At 44.6% G+C, this 23705-nt stretch overlaps 2 protein-coding genes across 14 annotated transcripts in view; one reads left to right on the top strand and one right to left on the bottom strand.

Moving 5' to 3' along the window:
* The window catches only part of CCDC191 (coiled-coil domain containing 191), a 35106-nt gene extending 34542 nt beyond the window's left edge, over positions 1-564 (bottom strand). For 3 of the 6 annotated variants that reach the window (XR_012656968.1, XR_012656969.1, XM_075072120.1), the window contains exon 1: positions 423-564. Coding sequence is in view for 4 of the 6 variants with exons in the window: in XM_075072120.1 (XP_074928221.1) it covers positions 423-491 (69 nt within the window). In the remaining 2 variants the exon portion in view is untranslated. The remainder of the gene's footprint in view (positions 1-422) is intronic. The other 3 variants (XM_032776826.2, XM_032776827.2, XM_032776828.2) reach the window with 1 other exon arrangement.
* A 184-nt stretch (positions 565-748) lies between these two features.
* On the top strand, positions 749-22996 carry QTRT2 (queuine tRNA-ribosyltransferase accessory subunit 2). Of its 8 annotated transcripts, none has more exons than XM_032776821.2 (11): positions 749-795; positions 4322-4545; positions 5455-5510; positions 7537-7613; positions 7958-8034; positions 8751-8847; positions 11823-12032; positions 13132-13331; positions 16679-16830; positions 20035-20152; positions 21574-22996. In XM_032776821.2, the coding sequence occupies exons 2-11, from the start codon at positions 4346-4348 to the stop codon at positions 21803-21805; spliced, it is 1419 nt and encodes a 472-aa protein (XP_032632712.1). In that variant the 5' UTR covers positions 749-795; positions 4322-4345; the 3' UTR covers positions 21806-22996. The 8 variants fall into 8 exon arrangements, with proteins under 8 accessions (XP_032632712.1, XP_032632714.1, XP_032632715.1 ...); XM_032776822.2 differs by lacking the exon at positions 749-795 and adding an exon at positions 894-998; XM_032776823.2 differs by lacking the exon at positions 7537-7613 and having other exon boundaries at positions 7958-8039.
* The last annotated feature ends 709 nt before the right edge of the window (positions 22997-23705 follow it).

The raw sequence follows: 23705 nt of genomic DNA, 5'->3' as shown, positions 1-23705 counted from the left end.
AAAATGTTAACTTCAAAATGCTTTTTTGCTTATTTTTAACTCTCATTTTAATGTTTTCAGGCCTAGAGCCAGTGACTTGAGTACAATGAAAAAGCCTGGGCTCTTTCCCCAGAAACATTACTCCCATCCTCAAACAACTCCCCAAGTTTCTCGTTCATTTCTAAGCAGCACTGACCCGGGGGCGGCGGGAGGAGCCCCCTGATTGGCCAGCGCTGGCCAGGGAACCCCGCATGGGGCTGGCAGTGACCCAGGGAGCCCCCTGATTGGGCGCCGGTGACCCCAGGGTGGAACACGATTGGGTGCTGGTGACCGGGGGCGCCCCATGGGTTTGCTGGTGACCCCCGGGCAGCGCCGAGCCCCGGGCAGGCTCCGGGATTGGGCGCTGGGGACATGGAGGGCGGTGATACCGCCCCCTCCGTTACCTTGGGCCTGGCCGCGGTGGTGAGGCGCTGCCAGCGATAGAGCTGGGACCTGGGCGCTGGGAAGGCCATTGCGAAGGCTCGGACAGAAGCAGCGTCCCCACCCCCACCCCGCCTCAGCCACACGGGGAGAGAGGAGCCTTGTGGGAAACGGAGTTCCCCATTGGACGGGGCGCCCGGAAACTTGGACGAGAGCGAACTACAAGACCCAGAATGCAGCGCGCCAGGAGAGTCGCTTCTCTATGGCAACGGCGCAGCCCTCTTTACTCCCGACCACGCAACAAGGCTCTCCTACGTCCCTCGGTGATGGCGTGGCGGATGCTGATTGGACTCGGAAAGAGACGCTTGTGTGACAGAGGCGGCTGGCGCGAGCCAGGTAAAGAGGGGAGCGAGCGGCTGGGTTGGTTTTTCCTGTTGGGGTCTCGGTGCCGCTCGCGCGCACTTGGCGCGGCCGCCCTCGGTCATCACGACGGGGCTGTCGAGGCCAGTTAACCCGAGCGGGGCTGCGACCCCGCCCCCTCCAGGTCCCAGCGCCCCAAGCCGGCAGCAGGGCCCGGCCCGCGCGACAGCCGCTATGGGGTGAGCGCGGGGCGGGCTTGCTCCGCAACTCCCCTGGCCCCCACCAGCGCAGGGCCCGAGACCTGCCCGGCTTCCCCCCCGCCCCGGGGTGAAATGAAGTAGCAGGAAAGTGGGGAAAGGCCGCGGGGACTCAGATCCTGGCGAGCGAAAGAGCGAGGCAGGGCCTGCTGGAAACTCCTTTCTGGAGGGCTAGAAAGAGACTTCTTAAAATGAACGTGTGAAGGGGGGAGGGATCTCTCAGTGGTTTGAGCATTGGCCTGCTAAACCCAGGCTTGTGAGTTCAAAGCTTTTGATACCGTCTCCGACAGTATTCTTGCCAGCAAGTTAAAGTAGTATGGGCTGGATGAATGGACTATAAGGTGGATAGAAAGCTGGCTACATCATCGGGCTCCATGGGTAGTGATCAATGGCTCCATGTCTAGTTGGCAGCTGGTATCAAGTGGAGTTCCCCAGGGGCTGGTCCTGGGGCCGGTTTTGTTCAGTATTTTCATTAATGATCTGGAGGATGGCGTGGATTGCACCCTCAGCAAGTTTGCAGATGACACTAAACTGGGAGGAGTGGTAGATATGCTGGAGAATAGGGATAGGATACAGAGGGACCTAGACAAATTAGAGGTTGGGCCAAAAGAAATCTGATGAGGTTCAACAAGGACAAGTGCAGGAGTCCTGCACCTAGAGGCAAAAGAATCGCATGCACGGCTAAGACTAGAAGACTGAATGGCTAGCCACAGTTCTGCAGAAAGGACCCTAGGGGTTACAGTGGATGAGAAGCTGGATATGAGTCCACAGTGTGCCTTGGTTGCTTAGAGGCTAACGCATTTTGGGCTGTTCATCAGTAGGAGGCAACTCGCCTGCAGTACTGTGGAATGTGACTCCTCGCAATTGTTGAGGCTCATCTATCCGTTCCTACTTTTTGGGGCCACAGTACAGATTATGGTGTTGGGCAACTGATAGACATCCTCGAGTACAGTATTGGTCTCAGAGAGGAACAAAAAGAGGCCTATTAGACGGCCGAATGGAGACAAGAGATCAAGAGTGACCCACAATAATTATGGCATGCTGGAGCTGAGAGAGGTTTTGACAGCGCGAACTGGAGATTGTTTAGTCCTGCAAAAGAGATTTCAGATAGCTGCTTTAACTATCTGACAGGGGTTCCAAAGAGGATGGATCTAGATGTTCTCAGTGGTACCAGATGATAGAACAAGCAGTAATGTCTCAAAGTTTGCAGTGGGGAGGGTATTAAGGCTGTGATATTAGGAAAAACTTTTTCAGTAGGAGGGTGATGAAGCACTGGAATGGGTTACCTAGGGAGGTGGTGGACTGGCCTTCCGCTATAGACAATTTTTTTAAGCCAACTTGACAAAGCCCTGCTGGGTGTTTAGTTGGTGTTGGTCCTGCTTTGAGCAGGAGGTTGGACTAGATGACCTCCTGAGGTCCCTTCCAATTCTGATATTCTATGATTCAGTCTTTGACGGGGCCATTTAGGGAACTGGTGTAAAAATCTCTCTGGGGATTGGTCCTACTTTGAGCAGGGGATTGGACTAGATGACCTCCTGAGGTCCCTTCCAACCCTGATATTCTATGAAAGTTGAGATTCTAAGGGTTTGCATAACTCCAGGGTTTTTTTTTATGATCAATATTGAATATTGGGGGTACACGTCAAATTGTGACACCTAAATATCACAAGTCAGCAACTCTGCCCGAGTTATCTTATTCCTTTATCAGTCAGTTTATTTGTCTTTTTAAACCACAGCTATGCATTGAACAGAGGTTTTCCTTGAACTGCTCAGATCTTTTATCCTGGGTGTTTACAGTTAATTTAGAATCTTCCCCTCCCTGCCACCATGTTTGTGAATAGTTCAGATTATTACTCCCAATGTACATAACCTTTATTTATGGACACTAAATTTTATCTGCCATTGTACTATCTTGATTTAAGTTCCTCATAATCTTCCTTAGTCTTGACTAATCTAAGTTATTAATAATAATTTGTATTGGCATCCAGAGGCCCTTGTAAAAACATGGGTCTTATTGCACTAACTGCCGTACAAATACAGTGAGGGACAGTTCTTGTCCAGAAGAGTTTACCATCTATATAGACAAGACAGGCAAAGGGTGGGAGAAAAGATGGCACCCCTGGGAAATGAAGTGACTTACCCAAGGTCATACAGTGACAGAACTAGAAACAGATCAAGGTATCCTGCAGGGTGGATTTGATTTAAATCATGATTTAAATCATTAGTCAGGAAGACTCGATTTAATCATGGATTTCTACATAAAAGTGCATTCTTGTTGGTTGTTATAACCTTAATACATATTCTTCACAACTCAGAGATAGATGAGACCCAAACTGGGTCTCTTTTATGGCCTGCTGCCATCATTGGTTTTCCCTTCTGGTGAGAGAATGCTATGGTAGATCTCAAATGAGTGAAGGCTACCCTCAGAAAGACCTCAAGACTTGTGGAATATGCTGCTCAAACAGTTTTACTTTTGTTTCTACTGCCTGTCCCTCCCTTCTCACATTTATCTTCAGACTTCTCCTTGTGCAGATCTATTCTGCCTCCAACAATCTTCTATTCATTGAAGTTTTTGAAACTTTGCACCTTTCAGAGGGAGGTAAGGGATTGCCTCTGTGTACGCAGATTTGCAGAGGGACAATAGGGTTAAGATCTGTTATTTCTCACCTCGCTATATTTATTTATTTAAAACAGTTTTGCTGTTAACAAGCATGTTATCTCGAGACACACATCCACAGTTTGAGAATTGCAAAACTAAGCATCTCTGATGGTATCTTCTAGACTTAGCACTGAGTCCCATTAGGTAGATAGAAAGATTAACGTAAATAATCTATACAGAAGGCCCTGGAACCCCATAAAATTGGGTCCCTAATCCATGAACTATTGGCACTCATTTACAACACTTTTCTTAAACATTACATGACTGTATTGTCTCATGCTATAAAATTAGAATTCATAATCCCTATTCGATGATGAGGTACCTTTGAGTTATAATATCTTTATCTTTAGATAAGTTTTTTCCTCAAAAATAATTTTATTAAAATCCGATTTAAAAAAAAAATCATAAGATTTTTATCCACCCTTGTCTGCTGAGTGAAAGTTCATACCATAATAACCCTCTTGTGAACTACCTCTTCCGTCACTGCTACTAATGGATCCATTGCAGGTGTATTGAAATCCCAGGTAGCCTTAGAAATAAACAATTTACTTTTCCATTTCTGTCAATTACTAAGCATTTACAGATACAAATATTAACCCAAAATCTTGATGGAGAAAGACCTACCTAAATAATCTCTTTCTTTAAAGGACACTGCCTACCAGTTAACCAGGATGAAGCTGAGTCTCTCCAGAGTGGTCAGTGGTTGTCGTCTTGGGACACTGACAAACCTTGGCAAGAATGGGGTTCAAACCATGGAGCTTCCAGGCTGCCTACTCTATACCAAAACAGGATCCCCACCACACCTCACCCATGACACACTGCAGGCAATTGAAGGGGTTCCTGCTGTTGTACAGCTCACGCTTTCAACTCTGTGAGTATCAAGCTTAGCTGGGACACCACTTTTGTGTTACCAGTTTCCCCACTGGAAACAAGAAACAATACTTCCTTTCTTCACCAGAAGGGTTTGAGACTTGCCTCCTTAAAGTTCATCAGGACAATGAGATTATAGAGAAACAGCTATTCCACCTCAAACCACATGATGTGAGACTGTTACAGCCCCAGTAAGAGAGTATTGGCATTTTAGCTCAAGATATAGCCACTCATGATTTTTATCAGTTAAGTCCCTGATTCAGCCAACACGGCCAAGATGTTGACCATCACGCTGTTTTCCTTATGGTTGGATTTCTTCGGGATGGATGGCTTGCGGCTGATTTATTGTAGGTGAGAGCTAAGAGCAGATATATGTAAGGGGAAGCCTTTTTTGAAAAGTGAACAGGATGGTGTAAATGGCCTTTCCCTATTTCTTTATGACTTTTTGTAAAACTCTCTAATGAGAAACCTCTAATCGCCCTAATCTAATTCTAAAAGTTGTATTCTTAGGCTGCATGTACCTTGACAAAAACGGGACTTGCAACTTCTCCCTTGTGCAGATCCACTGTGGCACTAATGGTGGAAGTTGTAGTGTAGACAGGGTTTAGGTTTCTTTTCCATTATCTAGTCTAATCCAAATTTGGACAACACTTTAATGAAGAAGCCTGAGTCTTATCTATATGACAGCTCTATCTTGCGGGTACAGGGGTAACATGATCTTGTGAGATTTGGTGTAGTGACTGTGTCATTCCTCTATCTCCAGTCTGTGGCTGAAACTTCAAGACTCTTTTTGCAAAGATTGGAGTGTGTCTTCTAACATACTGAGAAATTAGCTCATCCACAGTCCTCTCTTCAGGCTCATTCTCATAATTTTTTTTTCTAATGTGTATTCTTTTATGTTTGGACACAGGGTAGAACTTCACGAGGTCCTGGAGGAATATAAAGCAGGAATTGGAAAATTTATAGGTAAAATTCTTTGTGTGTGTTTAGGTGCAGTCTGATCCCATGTAATGCATCCCCTATACTTCCATGTTGCTTGGTGCAATGAATTAGGGGACAAGCTGTCCATCCCTAGAAAACTGAGTGCAAATCTGTTGTCGATCCCAAGTGAGTTGTGTGAGAAGCTCTTTTTTTTTTTTTCTATTCAAAGTGGATTTAATGCAGTTGTAAACTATTACACTCACTACAAGAACTGAAGTACTTATTCACAGTTACAGCTTCCCCTACAACACCCCAGCAATGGGCTTCAGCAGTCACTTGGAAGGACCCAATTCTGGGTTAAGAAGGGAGTTGAGTATCCCTGGACTTTTCAGTCCTTGACCTCTGTGCTGTGAGTGTTAATGATTGCCATTTGTGATGATTTTTTTGGCAATGTGAACACCTCTCCCACTAGAAACAATACAAAGAACAACTTTCTTCACACAGTCCCCAGAAGGTAACAGCTTTCAGGTCCCTGCTGATCTGGGTTAGGTTATTTCCCCCACAAAACAAAATCAGTTTAGTTTGATACAAAGCCCTCATTCAGCCTCAACAGTGCAGAGCAGCACGGAGCAGTCAGTCTCACTTAGAAAAGTGGTGGGATCTCCTGACAGATATTCCTGCCTGTAGAGCAGATCTGTTAACTGGAGGAACTGTTTTGGGTGGCTTCCTGGGGAAGGAACCATGTTACAGGCCCTCAGAAATCCCTGAAGGCCATCTTAAGGATGTGGACAAACTTATCTTGCCATCCTTTCGGACCAGTGGAGAGCTCACATTTACCTATCCCACCAAACTTCTCCTTATTTTGCTCTCTTTGTTTTCCATCTATTTTTGCTTTGCTCCATGGTGGCTGGCTGGCTACAAGAATGCTCCTTTGTTTCAGGAAGAAACATGCACGGGAGTTAAGACCAGTTGTGCCCTTCACCCCCCAGTTAGCCAGGGAAAGAGAAGTAATGGCTCCAGGGCCTTTCACCAAGGCACCACTTATCTCTCTTAGACAAACAGACACTTCCTGTCTTCCTCTGTCCCCACTGCATCACAGTCATCTAGCAGCGCTGAACCAGTGTCATCCTCTGTTGTCCCCAGGACTCCTTAAAGGCGTTGTTTGCACATGAAACCTTAATTGTGGCATTTCCTTGTTCTAGAATTCTTAACATTGCAACCTTGAGTTCTCCTGATATAGTTTTTTTATGGTATATACACAAATTTGTCATATGCCCTGTGTTTGATTAGGAATATATTTATGTGAGTAAAGACCTGACTCTGCATTCCTTATACACCCAAAACGCCTACTGGAGAGAGTTCTGAGTGCAGAGAATGCCCAGTTAGAAGATTTAGACAATTTTAATTAATTGTAGTGGAAGTTATGGTTGGAATTTTCAAAGGAGTTTAAGGACATTAGGTGAAATTCACTTCCCAGTGAATTTCAGTGGCATTTGGGTACCTAACTCCTTGGGCTCCTTTGGAAGTCTCAGCCTTTGCATCAAATCCCCTAGATAAGGGGTTCTCAACCTTTTTCTGAGGCCCCCACAACATGCTATAAAAACTCCATGGCCCATCTGCAGCACAATAACTGGTTTTCTGCATATAAAAGTCAGGGCAGGCAGGGGAAGCAAGGAGGGCAATTGCTTGGGACCCCATGCCACAGGGGCCCCCGCAAGGCTACATTGCTCAGGCCGTGGCTTCAGCCCTGGGCAACGGGACTCAGGGCCCTGGGCTTCACCCCCATACGGGGAGGCTTTTGGCTTTCTGGGCCCCAGCAAGTCTAACCGTGACCATGCTTGGAGGACCACCTGAAACATTCTTGTGGGCCCCCCCCCCACCCCCGCAGGCCCCTGGTTGAGAACTACTAGATGGCTTTGACAAATCTCTACTTGTATCTATAAATCAGAGACCTTTATTGCATTCAATGCATCTAGCTTGTTCTGTTTCTTGTGAAATGATCATAAATCTCTCATTGCTACAGCTCATTCTACTGTCTTGGTGTATATATTGCCCTTCCTTTAAACTCCAGGTCTGAGACTGTTTATGTCACCCAGCCTAGACGATGTCAAGTGTCAGATGTCCCCAGAGCATTCATTCAGCGGACAAGTGAGTCAGCTGTCATTGCGTCTGGTTTACTTTTGGCAGCAGTAGCATTAATCAAGTAAACAGTCCAAAGGCTACACATAATTTGTGGCATTATATAATGCTACTCTTGTGGTTGTCTTTGCCCCTCCCTGTAACTAGTAGAGTGTGGACAGAGCTGTCCAACTGAATGTGGTGTTGCTATGGAGATCAAACAAGCCATGTCTGTCTCTGACAAAGATGTCAGGTGTGTGCATTCCTGGGTTACCCTTTTTGTAAATTAATAGCCATCTCTTAGCAAGTTGCCAACATAACTGTAGTGGTCTACAAGATTACAGCTGACATTTATTTTTCTGTTGTGCCTCCAGGTATGCCAGAGTCAGTGCTGTACTGCTCTCTCCATGATTCCAGTACCCCCTGCCCACCTGGCTACAACAGCAACAAGGTACAGTGAGTGTAAAAACTTATGAAACCTCACAAAACATATGTCTCCTAGATGCCATTGTGTGTGCCCTGCTTAGCAGCTATAGAATGCACTCTTTGGGGTTATAGGAAAGTGAACCAGTGTATACTAGGATACAATGTCCAGATTTTTCCCACCATCTTCCGTTGGGGTTTAAAGTGGAGGTATAGTGAGACAGAGGCACTTTTTTTATGCACCAGACCTGGTCCTGGGTGCTCTTGTCCTGTCTTCTGACTTTGTAGGGCCACACAAATATGGATGAACAGACTGGATTCATGTGCAGTTTATTATATGTCAGTTAAAAAAAATCATGGCTTATAAGTTAAGCAGATTTTCTCCAGTGTTATTGGCAATAAACATGAAGCCCTAGGAGACCACGTAATATTTTGAGTCTCACTTGTACAGCCACACATTCAGGAGGGCCACATGAAGGGAAACTTAGTGCTGGTGGAAGGTGCTGACATGAGTACCCAAGAGTAGGAAGTCTTGTGTATATTCACAGATTATGTACATCAGCAGTTCAGGCTCCTTGCATACACTTTGCTCTGCCCTTACGGTTTACTGTTGTGCCACAACCATAGGAAAGCCACCTCTGAGGGGCTGCAGGAGGGAGTTTAATTTTCATGAACCATTCAGTCTTGGAAGTATCTGGTGAAGGTGTCAACAAAAGGGAGTAATTATTTTTTCTTTTTGTGAAGAGGACGCCTGGGAACTGGGCTGAATCCCACCCTACTCATTTCACACAGGCTACAATGCTGTCAAATGGCAACAACTTTTTGTCGCTACTCACTTAAGGTTTGGTCCTGCTGTCATTGAAGTCAGTGGCAGTTTTAACTTCAAAGGGAATAAGATCAGGCCGTTAGGGCCTGATACTGTAACTGGATCTGCACTGGCAGGTGCCCATCCTGGTATGAAGTCTCTTTAAAGTTACTGCAACTGTAGTCATAAAGATCTGCTTTTGCAGAATCAAAGTGCCAGGTTGGATTTGAACCTCTGGTGTGAGGCTCTGTAGTCTTTCACCAGTCATCTGGGCCATCTCTTTCCCCATGGTTTAGTTTTATTAAATAAAATAGCCATTCTGGTAAAAAATCAAAACAGTGTTTACATTTTGCACATCAGCTTGAGAGGTGAAACAAATCTGATTAGTTTCACTTCGTGGGTCTTGTGCACTAACACAGTGCTGATTATTATGGTTTTCCAATGCAGCAGAAGAGTGAATTTTATATTTAAATACAGAAAAGCTGTTCAGTGAACCAAAAAAGTAATAAAAAAACATGAAAACACGTGTATTCATGTTAGCTTTTGTAAAATCCTCTTTTTTTAAATGTAGAGGCCTAATTCCTTGGATGTCTATTAAAAACCTAAGAACACAAGTGTAGCAAGAACAATAACAACTCAGTTGGAGCAATTACCAGGCAGCCCACACAACGTAATTACATTATCCACAGATAGAGATGAAACACATTATGCCCATAGCGGTGATGGCTTCAGTAACTCTTCCTGAATTCACGTTCAGGCCCGTGCATGACGCTGAAGAAGGCTGGCACTTGAAGAGCAACGTCGTTTGCTCAGAAGCTTGCATGCAAGAATGACAATGTTGGGCCAGTGCTTTATCTTTCTAATATAAAAAACCTATGTGACAGAAACCCCCCTGGGAGCTGCCAACTGATGTGCCAAGGCTACCTCTGCTCCTGTTTTCCCTGCCAGCTTAGGACTTTAGCACCCTGTCTTGCTGAGCCAGACACTTCTGTCTGCTCCAACAAAGACCAAGGGTCTGAATTACTTGCCCCAAAGCTGCAAGTTTACCTGAAAACAGCTCACAGAAGTGTGCTTGTCTTTAGCACTCAGATGCCCAACTCCCAATGGGGTCTAAACCCAAATAAATACTTTTTACCCTGTATAAAGCTTATGCAAGGTAAACTCACAATTTTTTTCACCCTCTATAACACTGATAGAGAGAGATGCACAGTTGTTTGCTCCCCCAGGTATTAATACATACTCTGAGCTAATTAATAAGTAAAAAGTGATTTTATTAAATACAGAAAATAGGATTTAAGTGGTTCCAAGTAGTAACAGACAGAACAAAGTCACCAAGCAAAATAAAATAAAATGCACAAATCTATGTCTGTTCAAACTGAATACAGATAAAATCCTCACCAGTTTCAGGATGCTCCCTTTTACAGACTTATTTCCTTTTAGCCTGAGTCCAACAATCACTCACACCCCTTTGTTCCCGTTTTTTTTTCCAAATATCCTGGGGGGTGGAGAGGCTCCCTCTTTAGCCAGCTGAAGACCAAATGAAGGGGTCTCCCAGGGCTTTACCTAGTTTCTCTATTGTGGGTAGAAATCCCTCCCTCCCCCTATGTAGAATTCCCTCTACAAAATGGAGTTTTGGAGTCACCTGGGCAAGTCACATGTCCACACATGACTCAGTCTTTACAAGCAGAAGCCATTGTCCATATGGTATCTTGTATGTCTTCAGGAAGACTTCTTATGTGGATTGGAGCATTTCAAAATGCATTGTTCCCCAAGTGCTTCCTGATAGGGTAGTTAACCTTGCAAATTTCTTCCTAAAGAGGCTAACCAAATGCCTTACGAGCAAATACAGCCAATATTTTTAACTTCAAATACAAAATGATATATGTATACAAATAGGATGAATAGATATAGTAGACCATAATTTTTACCAAGATATATTACATGGCACAGGTAGTACAAAGCATATTTTAGTTATGTCATATTCCCATAAAGCATTATAGGGTACAGCGTCACAGCCTGCATGGGATAATATGAGAATAATAAAAATGGAAGATGAAGGCCTACACACACAGAAATGCTAGGAAGAATGGGAAAACATGTGAGAACTTAATTTCAGGCTTCACATCTGACCACTTGGGAAATGATGGAATTACCCTCAGGAGGGTGTGTATGTATAAGTTCACTGTTGTGTAGGCACTGCAAAATCACCTGCGATTCCTTTTGCCATAGTTGGCAACTATTCATGGGGTAGAGCACAGGCTGGGAGTCAGGAGATCTAGGTATTTTCTTGCTCTGCTACTGATTTGTTGGATGGCGACGGGGAAGTCACTTCAGCTCTCAAGCCTGTTTCCCAACATCTCTGGGAGGTCGGTTAGTGTTGCCATCTCCATTGTAAAGATGGGGAAATTGAGGCATTAGATGATGTGACTTGCCAAAGGTCTCACAGGGAGTTAATGTTAGAATCAGGAAGAGAACCCAGCACTCCTGACTCCCAGTCCCCTGCTCAAACCACTGGAACTTCATGCCTGATGTTAGAGGCGGTTGGTTTTCTGAGCTGTGTCCCTTGGAGAGCTTGTCCAGGGAATGTTATTGCAGTGGCAGGCATTTTACCAGCACCAATTGCTGGATGGTGAGTCTTGCCCATATGCTCAGTGTTTAACTGATCGCCATATTTGGGGTTGGGAAGGAGTTTTCCTCCGAGGCAGATTGGCAGAGGCCCTGGATGTTTTTTGCCTTCCTCTGCAGTGTGGGGCACAGGTCACTTGCTGGAGGATTCTCTGCACCTTGAGGTCTTTAAACCACGATTTGAGGACTTTGATAACTCAGACATAGGTTAGGGATTTGTTACAGGAGTGGGTGGATGAGATTCTGTGGCCTGCATTGTGCAGGAGGTCAGACTAGATGATTATAATGGTCCCTTCTGACCTTAAAGTCTGTGAGTTCCCCTGAAAGGTCTCTTAACCTCTTCAATTAACATCCATTCCTGTGTTCCTTTTGCTTGCGTTTGACAGACAGTGTCCATATGGGGCTACGGAGGGCGAATGGAAATGACAGCTTCCAAGTTCATGAGCATGCAGCGTGCACTCCAGCCAGATTGGCTTCAGTGCCTCTCAGATGGAGACACGATTTCTGGTGAAACCTCCAGAAAGCGGGCCAAGAAGTCTGTGGACCGGTCGCTTTCCTTCCTTGATGAGTGCCTTCAGCTGCAGGAGAAATCACCGGTAAGGTCCAAATGTATCAGGGGCAGCAGCACTGCAGCTGCTTTTCTGTGTGTGCTGAGTCTTGTGAAGGTCCCAGCGTGTGAGCAAAAGAACACCTAGTGCACACGGTGGGGTTAGACCTGAGTTATTTTAGGGCTGGAGTGGAAATGAAAGTCTTCAGGCTATCCACAGATCAGGCATAACATGGGCAGCAGCCCAGCAAACTTCCCTCCTGCTGCCCTTGTGCCTCACCCTTGACCCAGACGGACTAATCTCTAGGAGTGAGAAGGAGTTCAGCCCCCATGGCTTTTAATTCCTCCGTTTTCACAGAACAGTGGTCTCTTATCCTTTAGAGTCACTTTGTATTCCTGGGTAGAGCAGGGGATAGCATTTTCTCCTTGTTCAGAAATCAGAGATCCCACCTACCCTGCCTTTCATTTTATTTTTTCGAGCTTTAACCCTGTCGAGCCCTGTGTTGCAAGCACAGTCCGCCTAGCTGTGGGGAACTGAATAGGACTCGTCATTATTACTCCTTAGCCCTTCCAGTGGGTTTGAGAGACTTCCCCTGTTCCTAGTGTTGGGGGGCATGCCTGGACCTGACTAGTGAGGAGACCAAGGGCCCAGCATGGGCCTGCCAGGAATTGATGCTAGAAATCCCTTGAAAGGCCACAAGACGTGTAGTGGTGGGTGAAAGCCACGGTAGCAGCAAGGCATGGGGGCAGGATTTCCCTAATGTGTTCTGCACTGATACATGGCATTTCTGTAGTGCCTTTGCCTAAGAAACACAAGGCAGGTTGCGAAGGTGGGTCAGTCGTCTTATCTCTTTATGGAGTATGGGGCTAATGAGACCCAGAGATGAAATGAGTTGCTTGCAGAGTCAGAAACAGAAACTTCATATTCCCCTGTTCTAAACCCTAGACTACACTGTGCCGTAATTGATACATCTGAGGAAGTTTCAACTACCACTGAACCCAACGGTCCCCAGGAAGCAAATGTAGAGTGCCAAGTGTCCAGACTCTGGGCCAACGCACCAACTCTTGGGGGGGTGGTGGGCTTTCCTGGAACAACTTTGTTTGGGGAAGTGCACATCTCTTACATTTGCAACTTTCACCTGGGCCAGGAGCTGCAGGGCAGTATGATGGTTGGAGTGATTGAAGGCGGGGACGTGTTGGAGGAGAGACTCAGATCGGCTAGAGAGACTGCCAAGCGACCTGTGGGTGGTTTTCTGCTGGATGGTTTTCAGGGACAAGCCATGGCCAAGGAGACCAAGCTGAAACTGATGGCCTCTGTCACAGCGGAGCTGCCGGAGGATAAACCAAGGTCAGATTTAAGGAGAGATCGATCAAAACCCACTTGTTCTACTGTAGGTAGTTACCACAGGCTGCTTCCTGCCAGTGTCCAGGAAACCCATTTATTCTCTCAAAAATTCTTGTCTGAGCCAAATGCTGCATCCTTTCCTATTGAAATGCTGACTTTGATGGCCCCAATTTTACTTTTAAGGCATAGTTGGCACAGGGCGAGAGATATGGAACAGCCCATAGTATGGATGTGATCTCTTCCTTTGGGGAGGATTTAGGGTTTGGGTTCAAACCTATTTCTAGATAGAATCATGGGTAGGATTGGTATGAACCCTTCACCTTTGGCCTTCGTGGATCATAACTAACTTGGAACATAGCTAAAAACAATTTTCAGTCATTGCAATCTGGAGTGAATGGTTATCCACCTAGCAAAAACTCCTACCCAGTTTCTTGCAGTGTCTCCTCTCAGAAGACTGGAATATCGGGGGCTGTAGGTCAGGAGTGAGGGGCATTGGCAGATGAGGATGGGGAACGCTTGTACATTGCCTACATGAACTGTGCCTGGCTCCAGCCATTTGCAACAATATCCTAAATCTTATAAATGGTAGACACTCATTCATGATTCCCAGAAATATTTATAAATATGCCAGAGGCTCCAGAAAACACAATTCAGTGCATAAGAGTGCCAAGATGGTACAGTTGGAGTCTTTTGGGAGGAAGGGGTAAAAACAGATGCCTCATTTATACCCTTCTGTGGCTCTTATGGAAATCATGTATCAACTCAATGAATGCTGTCTTTTCTAGTGTTTCATGAGGAGAATGATTCACGCTCTGCTACCTCCTGTAACTGAGCTTCCCTCTCAGGACCCCATTGTCCTGGCCACCTTCTGAGACTTGAACCCTTGGTGTATGGTCAAAGGGAAGGGAAATCTAGGTGCATGATTCTAGCCTTGCAGTTATCTCTTGCTCAGAGGTACCTGGTATCAGAGGGGTTGCCATGTTAGTCTGGATCTGTAAAAGCAGCAAAGAATCCTGTGGCACCTTATAGATTAACAGACTTTTGGAGCATGAGCTTTAGCGGGTGAATACCCACTTTGTTGGATGCATGTAGTAGAAATTTCCAGGAGCAGGTATATATATGCAAGCAAGCTAGAGATAACGAGGTTAGCTCAGTCAGGGAAGATGAGGCCCTGTTCTAACAGTTGAGGTGTGAAAACCAAGGGAGGAGAAACTGGTTTTGTAGTTCGCAAGCCATTCACAGTCTTTGTTTAATCCTGAGCTGATTCAAATTTTGCAGAATGAACTGAAGCTCAGTAGTTTCTCTTGAAGTTGATCCTGAAGTTTATTTGCTGCAGGATGCCACACTTTAAGAATGCTGTAGTGTCGGCCAGGGAGGTTGAAGTGTTCTCCTGCAGGTTTTTGTATATTGCCATTCCTAATGTCTGATTTGTGTCCATTTATCCTTTTCCGTAGAGAAAATGCCCCTCTGCTATGTACATCGGCCAAACTGGACAGTCTCTATGGAAAAGGATAAATGGACACAAATCTGATGGTGAAGGAGTATAGCGTATCTACATAGTCTCTAAAGCCCTTTGGGATCTTTTAGGATAAAAGATGCTGCCTAAACATATTGCTTAGAAGGTTTTGTCTTCTCATTTTAACCAGAGCATTCTTAGAAATCTCAGCATCTGCAAGAAAGGTTGTACCCTTGCCCTCTGTAAGAAACATTTCAGTCAGGAAGCCGATCACATGTATAATAAGTACTGATTGTTCAATTCTTAAATAGCATTTTCTTCCTATCTGGAGCAGAGAATGTAACAAAATCATCTTGTAAGCTTTTTGCATCCATATTCTGTGCTCATACAGGGTCTTATGTAATTATGGTCGGAAAAACGACTAAAAATGGCACCTTATTACTGCACTTCTCAGTCTCTGTGTATTTTCCTAGTGATCTTGCTGCACATTAGCTTTTACTGTTGTCAGCACAGCCAGTGCACCTGGAGGAAAGCACAACTATTATATTCTCTTCTGCCTCACCCATCCTCGACAAAGCTGCCAGCTAAATTAGGGCAGGAGCAGTATATGTGTTACCACTGATGGCGTAAGAGGCAAGAAGAGCCCAGCTGGATTGCCAAGCCCTGGGGGAGTTGATCGTGCTGGCTGATGGGGGGGGAAATTGCCTCTTAGGAAAAGCAGCTAAAAGGAAATCCCCTTGTGTGAACTCGGCACATTTGAGCTGGACATGGGGAGGAGAGGGATGGGGAGGAAAACTGAGCCCTCCCACAGAGACTTTTCACATTAGTGCCTCTTCATGCAGACAGATCCCAAACACTTGATAAAGTAAATATGTGCTTCCCAGAAGGGGAATGCCTCCCCACTGCTGAGATGTATCATCCCCTAATACCCTTTGCACCTGTTGGAATCTACTCCCATGGCCTTCCAAATACCTTCTACTGAGGATCAGCTGTCGATTATCTCCCATGCACCGTGATGGGACAGTAGGGTGAAATAAGTATGAATTCCTTTCTTTGCTCTGAGGACCCAATTCTGTAAACACGAGTAACTTTATTTGCATGAATAGTCCCGCTGCCTTAAGGAGGACTACACATAAGTAAAGTCACTTACATTACCTATGTGTTTGTGGGTTCCAGTTTTGGGAATCCAACTCCACCCACCATCCTGGGGGTGGATTTGTGACTTTGTTGCTGGATTTCAAAAGGACCCTCTAACACATGGAATGGTGCTTTGCTAGTTAGGAGTCTCATGTAGTAAATAAATCCCCATACCTGGTAATCATTTGCTACCCAGAGTGTAGAACGTGCAACAAAGTATCTGATCCAGAACGTCAGGTGTGAGATGGATTGTAAGATAGAATCATTGTACATGGGTGTTGAGGGAGCCAAATCACTTTAAACGCAATTTATAGTGTTTTGACATTATTCTTGAGTTAATGTGTGGCTGGTGTAACCTTCTAAACAAAGGCAGAACAGTCAGTACTGGGAAGTAAGGGGAATTCAACTGTGCTGCTGTATACCAGACAGATGGGATGTGGGAGAAGCATGGTCTCATGACTGGCGATAGACCAAGTGTCAACTTTCACCCTGTTTAATAACTGCAGGGCTCACATGTTACTGTTTTCACTGGCTAAAACGCATTCAAGTGTATTCCACTCTTGGGGTTTCTTATACCTTTCCTGTAGCATCCGGTGCTGGTCACCATGAGAGACAGGATGCTGGACTGGTTGGCTCTCAGGTCTAATCCGTTAAGTCAATTCCTGTGTACCTGTGTCCTCTCCTTGGATAGAGACCACAGTGACCCAGTAAGTTCCATTGAGTCCACTTTAGACCTATATTGTTTTATCTCTCTTAGACTCATTCATGGCATTGGCAAGCCGGACGAGGTACTCGAATGCATTGAAAGAGGAGTGGATGTGTTTGAGAGCTTTTTTCCCTACCAGGTGACAGAGCGGGGCTGTGCCCTATCCTTCAGCTACGATTACAATCCTGACCCCGAAGCTGCAGGTAGATTTTCATGATAACCTTGCCGTTGTGGTCGTAAGATGATGTAACAGTAGTATCATGCCCAACATAGTTCATGCTCCACAGTCATCTTCCACATACCTCATTTGTCATGGGAAAAAGTATTGTAACCACTGAAATCAGAGAAAAGCAGCTGAGTCTTGCTTGTTCCAGGGGAAAAATTACTTGGGATGAAGTTAAGCAAAGAGAACTTGAGACCTTAATTTAGGACCTGGGTTATCCAAATCCAGTTAACCAAAACATAGTTATAAATCCTCTGAGGTTCATTGAACAGAAGCCTTTGTATGCCTGATCCTGTCGTGTGCTGAGTCCCTGGTTCTCCCTTTGGTCCTGCGCCCACTGGAGTCTATGGCAGAATTGCCCTTACCTTCAGCAGGACAGGATTGGGCCTATACATTTCAATGGGATTTGAACGCACTTGCCAGTGTCAAATTCAGTGTGTAATGTGGCTCTTCTCTCCCTCTCCAGCTGGGCAGTGTTGGGGAAGCCATTCTTCTTGGGCAGTTCTTTTTCCCTGCCTTCACCCAGTTTGCTCCCTTGTTTAATATAAATGCTGCCAAAATCATGCAGGTTAGTCAAATCCCCATGACACAAGGTATCTGCTGAAATGAGTAAGTAAAGGCTTGGTATTACAACATGGTCTCACCAAATGTCTGAGCAATGCAGAGAGACTGTCATCCTTCTTATACACAAGTGTTTTAATACAAGTATCTAACCGTTCTCTTTATGGCTGGAATCTAGTTTTTGTTTTTCATGCCTGGGTAATTCAAACCAGCTGAATAGACTTTCAACACATTTGTTGTCTCATTGTTTCCTTGTGTTCCCTCCTCCAGCCATCTGCATCCTTGTGTCTCGTGTCTTATACTTGGGTTGTAAGTTCTTTGGGTGCAAGGACGACCTCTTTTCTGTGTTTTAGTGCCTAGCACAGTGGGGTCCTGGTCCATGACACGGCCTCGTTGGCGCTATCCCAATAAAAATAATACATCGTAGTAATAATTTCCCAGAAACATCCCCTCTGACTTGAGAGCAGGCCTGAGAAATTTCAGATGCCAAGGTAATGATTTGTGAAAGTTATGTGCTGCTGAAAATCCAGGTGCGGAACCTTCACCCGTAACTGCACTATCGCTGCCACAACAGTCAAGACTTTCTGACTTAAATTGTTCGGCAAAAAAAAAGAAAAAATCAAACTCAGCTACTGCAAAAACATGGTTTGGATGCACATGAATCCATTGTCAACTCCAACAGAATCTAAATCTAAACTGTGGTATGTAAATGTTTAAATCAGCCTCTGTACCAGAAGACTGGTGGATAGCTAATGTAATGTTGATTTTTAAAAAAGGCTCCAGAAGTGATCTTGGCAATTAAGCCTAACTTCAGTTCCAGGCAAATCGCGTGAAACTATAGTGGACTATGGTAAAGAACAGAGTTATCGTGCTCATCTGTATGTCTGATATGTGGGGGAAGAATCAACGCTGCATTTGTAAAGGGAAATCATGCCTCACCAATCTATTAGAATTCTTTGAGGGGGTCAACACACGTGGACAAAGGTGATCTAGTTATATAGTATACTTAGACATTCTGAAAGCCTTTCACAAGGTTCTTCCCCAAAATTTCCTAAGCAAAGTAAGCTGTCATGAGGTAAGAAGGAAGGCGTCTTATGGATCAATAATTGGTTAAAAAACAGGAAACAAAGGGCAGGAATAAATGGGCAACTTTCACAATGGAGAGAGATAAATAGCAGGGTCTCCCAAGAATCTGTACTGGGACCAGTGCTGTTCAACATATTAATAAATTATCTGGAAAAGAGGGTAAATTTTACAGACAATACAAAATTGCTAAAGATAGTTTAGTCAGAAGTGGACTGCAAAGACTTACAAAGTGATCTCACAAAACTGGGTGACTGGGCAGCAAAATGGCAGGTGAAATTAATTGTTGATAAGTGCAAAGCAATGCATGTTGGAAAACATAGTCCTAACTATACATACAAAATTATGGGGTCTAAATTAGCTGTTTCAATTCAAGGAAGAGATCTTGGAGTCATTGTGGATAGTTCTCTGAAAATATCAATTCAATGTGCGGCAGCAGTCCAAAAAGCTAACCAAATTTTCGGAACCATTAGGAAAGGGACGGAAAAGATCATAATGCTGCTAAATAAATCCATTGTACACCCACACGTTGAATATTGTGTTGCGTTCTGGTCATCCCATCTCAAAAAAGATATGTTAGAATTGCAGAAAGCACAGAAAAAGGCAACAAAATTGATGAGGGGTATGTAACAGCTTCCATATGAGGAGAAATTAAAAAGCCTGGTACTGTTCAGCTTAGAAGAGAGACAACTGAGGGGGATATGATAGAGATCTATCAAGTCATAAATGGTGTGGAGAAAGTGAATAAGGAAGTGTTATTTGCCACTTCACATAACACAATAACCAGGAGTCACAATAACCAAGAGAAATTAATAGGCATCAGGTTTAAAACAAGAAAAAAGAAGTACTTCTTGATACTACACACAGTCAATCTGTGGAACTTATCACCATAGAAAGTTATGAAGGTCGAAAGTATAACTGGGTTCAAAAAAGAATTAAATAATTACCTGGCAGATGGGTCCATCAATGACTATTAGCCAATATGGTCAGGGACACAACCTTACGTTCTCTAAACCTGTGACTGCCAAAAGCAGAGACTGGACAACAGGGGAGGGATCACTCAATAAATTGCCCTATTCTGTTCATTCCCTCTGAAGCATTTGGCACCAGCCACTGTCGGAAGACAGGATACTGGTCTAGATTGGCCGTTGGTCTGACCCAGTATGGCTGTTCTTATGTGCTTATTTTATGTTAAATAGATCAGTAATCCAGGTGATCACACACTGTACAAAATGCAATTTAGACTGCAAGGATTTTTAATGACTTTAATAAAAGGAATTAAACTCAGATCAGCAAAAAACTATGCAGCTATTTCAGTTCTGAATTTTTATCAGATTAGTTGAGTCCCTCCCACCTCACTCTTCTAGTCTGTTTGATCACTTACAATTTATTTGGCTTAACTGTTGTTTGATAATTAAAGGAAGATAATGGAGATGGAAGTTCAATCTGTAACAAGGGGCAGCTGAGATGCCTCTTGTCAGACTATTTTTCACCTTTGTCTGCTTCTGCCTATTGATGAAGTGATACTGTTTTGTTACAGTCCTTGAACAAAATGGGATCCAGGATGCAGGAAAAAATGGCATTGAAAAAGACATAAATGAAACTTCAAAAGCTGACCCAGAAATAACTTCATTCGAGATATTTTTGAAAGAGAAAAGGTAAGTGGGTTTGTGTGTGGTGGCTTTTAAATAGTGTCTGTAGCCTTCACAATTTGAGCTGTGATTTCATCCTCCATCCAGGGTCACACCTGGACAGTCACTGGACAGGGAACGTCCACTGAACAGTTAGAGTGCTGCAGGAAATGTTAGTCACTAAATGGGTGTCCTTCTTCCCTCTGAGTTGGTATTGGACAAATGCCTCAGATTGATACTGGGGGGCAATGCACTGCTGAATCTGTCATCTTTCAAATGACTTATAACCAATGTTCTGACTATTTAGTTACTAAAAATCCTATGGCAATTTTCACGGTATGTTTTGTCCAACTTGAGACTCATTGGAGGGTGCTGATTTTCAGCTGATGCTGAGCCCCCTCCCATTGAAAATCAGGACCTCTAATGTGTCTCAGGTGAGGCACCAAAATGGAGGCGCCCACACTTCTGAACATATTGGCCTATACTCCTTCTCTCCCTCCCTCCACCCACCATAATATCAGCTATGTTACCATTACACAAATGGCGAACGTAGCGATGATCTAATCTACCATACCAGATAATCCTGCATTTCAGAGGTGGATGTAAAGGTCCCCCATGTGGAAAATTATTAAAATATCACCGGTGTGGCACCCTCAGAACACAGTTGCAACCGCTGTTCTGTTCAGCTAGCACAGGGGTTCTCAAACTGGGGGTCGGGACCCCTCAGGATCGTGAGGTTATTACGTGGGGGGGGTGTCACAAGCTGTCAGCCTCCACCCCAAACCCCACTTTGCCTCCAGCATTTATAATGGTGTTAAATATATAAACAAGTGCTTTTAATTTATAAGGGGGGTCGTACTCAGAGGCTTGCTATGTGAAAGGGATCACTAGTACAAAAGTTTAAGAACCACTGAGCTAGGGCCTGAATCAAAAGCCGTTGAAGTCAATGGAAAGACTCCCACTGATGTCAGTGGGCTTTGGGTCAGGCCCTTAATGTTTGCTCTCACATTATATCCATGAATGAAACTGTGTTTATGTCTCTTGTTCCCCCGGTCTGTCAGTTCATTTTAGTGTGTTGTGATGCAGTGGGGGTGTGACTTTAAAAGCAGTAATTTGTTGATTTGATAATACCATACAGTAATGCAGGCAACGCTGTTATGATTTATTTCATGTGTGGCTATAATATCACCACTCATATAGCCTGTCAACTGGCATTAAAACAATGCTTTACTGCACTCAGTTCATGAACCTGCATGTAGTGCTCTTTGCAATGCCATTAGTGTCAGAAGGGACCACATCAGACTCCACACCCCAAAGAGCTGGACTGAAACCCACAAACCTTTTGACTCAGGCCACCAAACAGCTGCTACGTGGTAACTATGGGTGCTCCCCACTACTTGCGATTAATTTTTTTTCCCATTGCCCTTTTACCCCCTCTACCTTCTTAGGTATCGGGATGATTTTGGTCCCTTGGTGCATGGATGCACCTGTTACTGCTGTCAGAACCATAGTCGAGCCTACGTCCATCACCTCCTGGTGACCAATGAGCTGTTGGCCAGTGTCCTGCTCATGATGCATAACTTTCAGCACTACTTCAGCTTCTTCCACTCCATCCGAGATGCACTGAGAGATGACAGGCTGGATCAGCTGAAGGAGCTCATCTTCAGGCAGGCACTCTGAGACCCAGGAAATGCATAGCCAGGCCAATGAGTGTGGGGGGAAGAGGTGAGAGAGAACTAGTGAACGGGGGGAGGCTCCAGGTTTTGTCACTTCCCAAGGAGATCATATTATCTGGAGTGCCTTGCAGTGTATTCTGGATTTGTGAGGCTAGATGACAGGAAAGGAAGATTTTTCCCCTCACACCAGTTAAGTGGAGGAATTGGAAGGGAGACTAGCTGGAGAAGACCCTCTAGAGGCTTGCAGGACCAGTGCAACTACCTTTGTAGTCAGTGATCAAACAGCATTTCTGGGGGTAACAGAACTCTTAGGCTTGGGGTGGGGAGAAAAGGAGACAGATGCATTATGGGAGACTCCCAGCTGCCATTTTGGGCTGTTGCTTCAACCTCAGTGAATGAAAGAGATGAATGTCAGTCTAATTAGGATTTGTATCTCTTTAAAGAAATCCTTGTGGGGGACAAAGGAAGGGATAGTCTTCACGTATTTGCTTGGAATGAGGTTCAGCCTCATCCCAACACCTCTCTTCTCAAGGCCACAGCCAACATTCCTCCTACTGATGTTGACTGCATGGGAGGCTTTCAAAGCTGTTCAATGCCAGCCTCTCTCCCTCCTCTCCTCCATGCTGCCTCACACTTCCAGTCCAGGGAGAGAAGGATAGTATATAGCTTATAGCTATCTTCCATGTCACAATTCAGAGCACTTGCCAATAAGCCAACACACCAATCCCCCTTGGTAGCTTTGGACCCTCCAAACTAGGTCTGACCTTGCATGGTACTGCAGAGCATCAGCCACAGGGCTGGTCCCCATCCATGGCTCTTTGGGCATTTGATATAGTCTTTCTGGCTATATATTCTGCTACAGGGGTTTTTTGAGTCTGCCATTCTGCCTTCATGAGCTAGAATCTCACTCCCAGACTGGCATGTGGATGGCACTGAACACGCTATGGTCACATTGGCTATATTTGGCTGCTGAGATCCTAGTGGATTACACAAACACTGATGTGAGATGAAGCCACATTAAATGATGGAGACCCCACAGGACAAGGCATTGTTTTAAAACCATATGATTCCTTTTTTAAAATTTTTCTCTGTTATATTCCTCTTCCTAGGTTTTTTATGTCCCTTATACTGGAATCATTGATGTATTTATCTCATTTTACGAAAACATCAATAAAACTATTTTTCACACTCTGAATTGCTTCCTAGTCTGACCAATCGACCAGAGGCCATAGGGTTTTCGTGTATTAATTCCTACTTCATTCTTACGGCCTTTAAATCTACATGGGAGTTGCAGCTGCACCTGTTTCTCCTTAAGAAAAGCTGCTCAGTATCACAGGGAAGTTTTCAAGTCTATCTTCTGTCAACCCCACAAATACTGCTGCCTTCCCATGTCCTGACTTTATTAGGGCCTTATGGATTTACATTCTTTTATACATCATGTTATGTGCCAGTCTTTAATTTTCTGACTCTTTTGAGCTGTTGGCACATGACATCATATTGACAGGTTGTTTAGTTGCGGTTTTTTGATTTGGCAGTAGAGATGGATTCATTGATTATTTTTCTTTTTCACCAGTTGGGAACTAGGATCAAAACCAAAGCTAACATGAATGTTTACATATGTCAGTTTCGGGCTAGATTCTGAATGCCCCTGCATGGATTTGCAAAGTGGAAGAGAGGTCACATGCTCCACACCTTGTGACCCAGAATTCTGGTGGTTGTGCTCCTTGAATACAATGTGCAGGTCAAAACAAACCCCAAAGGGGGTTGTGTGAGGTGGGGGCTACAGCACTGACTCTTCATACCCCTGGTGCTCCCAGAAAAGGGGTGTGCATGCAGCATCTCAAAAAACATGTGAGAATTGCACCGCCCACACCCATCAAAGGCATTCTCCTGCCTGAAAATTC

Source organism: Chelonoidis abingdonii, chromosome 1, assembly GCF_003597395.2.
Source record: "Chelonoidis abingdonii isolate Lonesome George chromosome 1, CheloAbing_2.0, whole genome shotgun sequence".
Taxonomy (NCBI): Eukaryota; Metazoa; Chordata; order Testudines; family Testudinidae; genus Chelonoidis; species Chelonoidis abingdonii.
This window is presented reverse-complemented; position numbering and strand designations above follow the sequence as displayed.

What these genes read in the sequence shown, in the direction of transcription:
- QTRT2 (XM_032776821.2), top strand. Translation starts at nt 4,346, where the DNA reads ATGAAGCTGAGTCTCTCCAGAGTGGTCAGTGGTTGTCGTCTTGGGACA. An exon ending in CAGCTCACGCTTTCAACTCT is followed by an intron (nt 4,546 to 5,454) that starts GTGAGTATCAAG and finishes GTTTGGACACAG; the next exon opens with GGTAGAACTTCACGAGGTCC. An exon ending in ATATTTTTGAAAGAGAAAAG is followed by an intron (nt 20,153 to 21,573) that starts GTAAGTGGGTTT and finishes CTACCTTCTTAG; the next exon opens with GTATCGGGATGATTTTGGTC.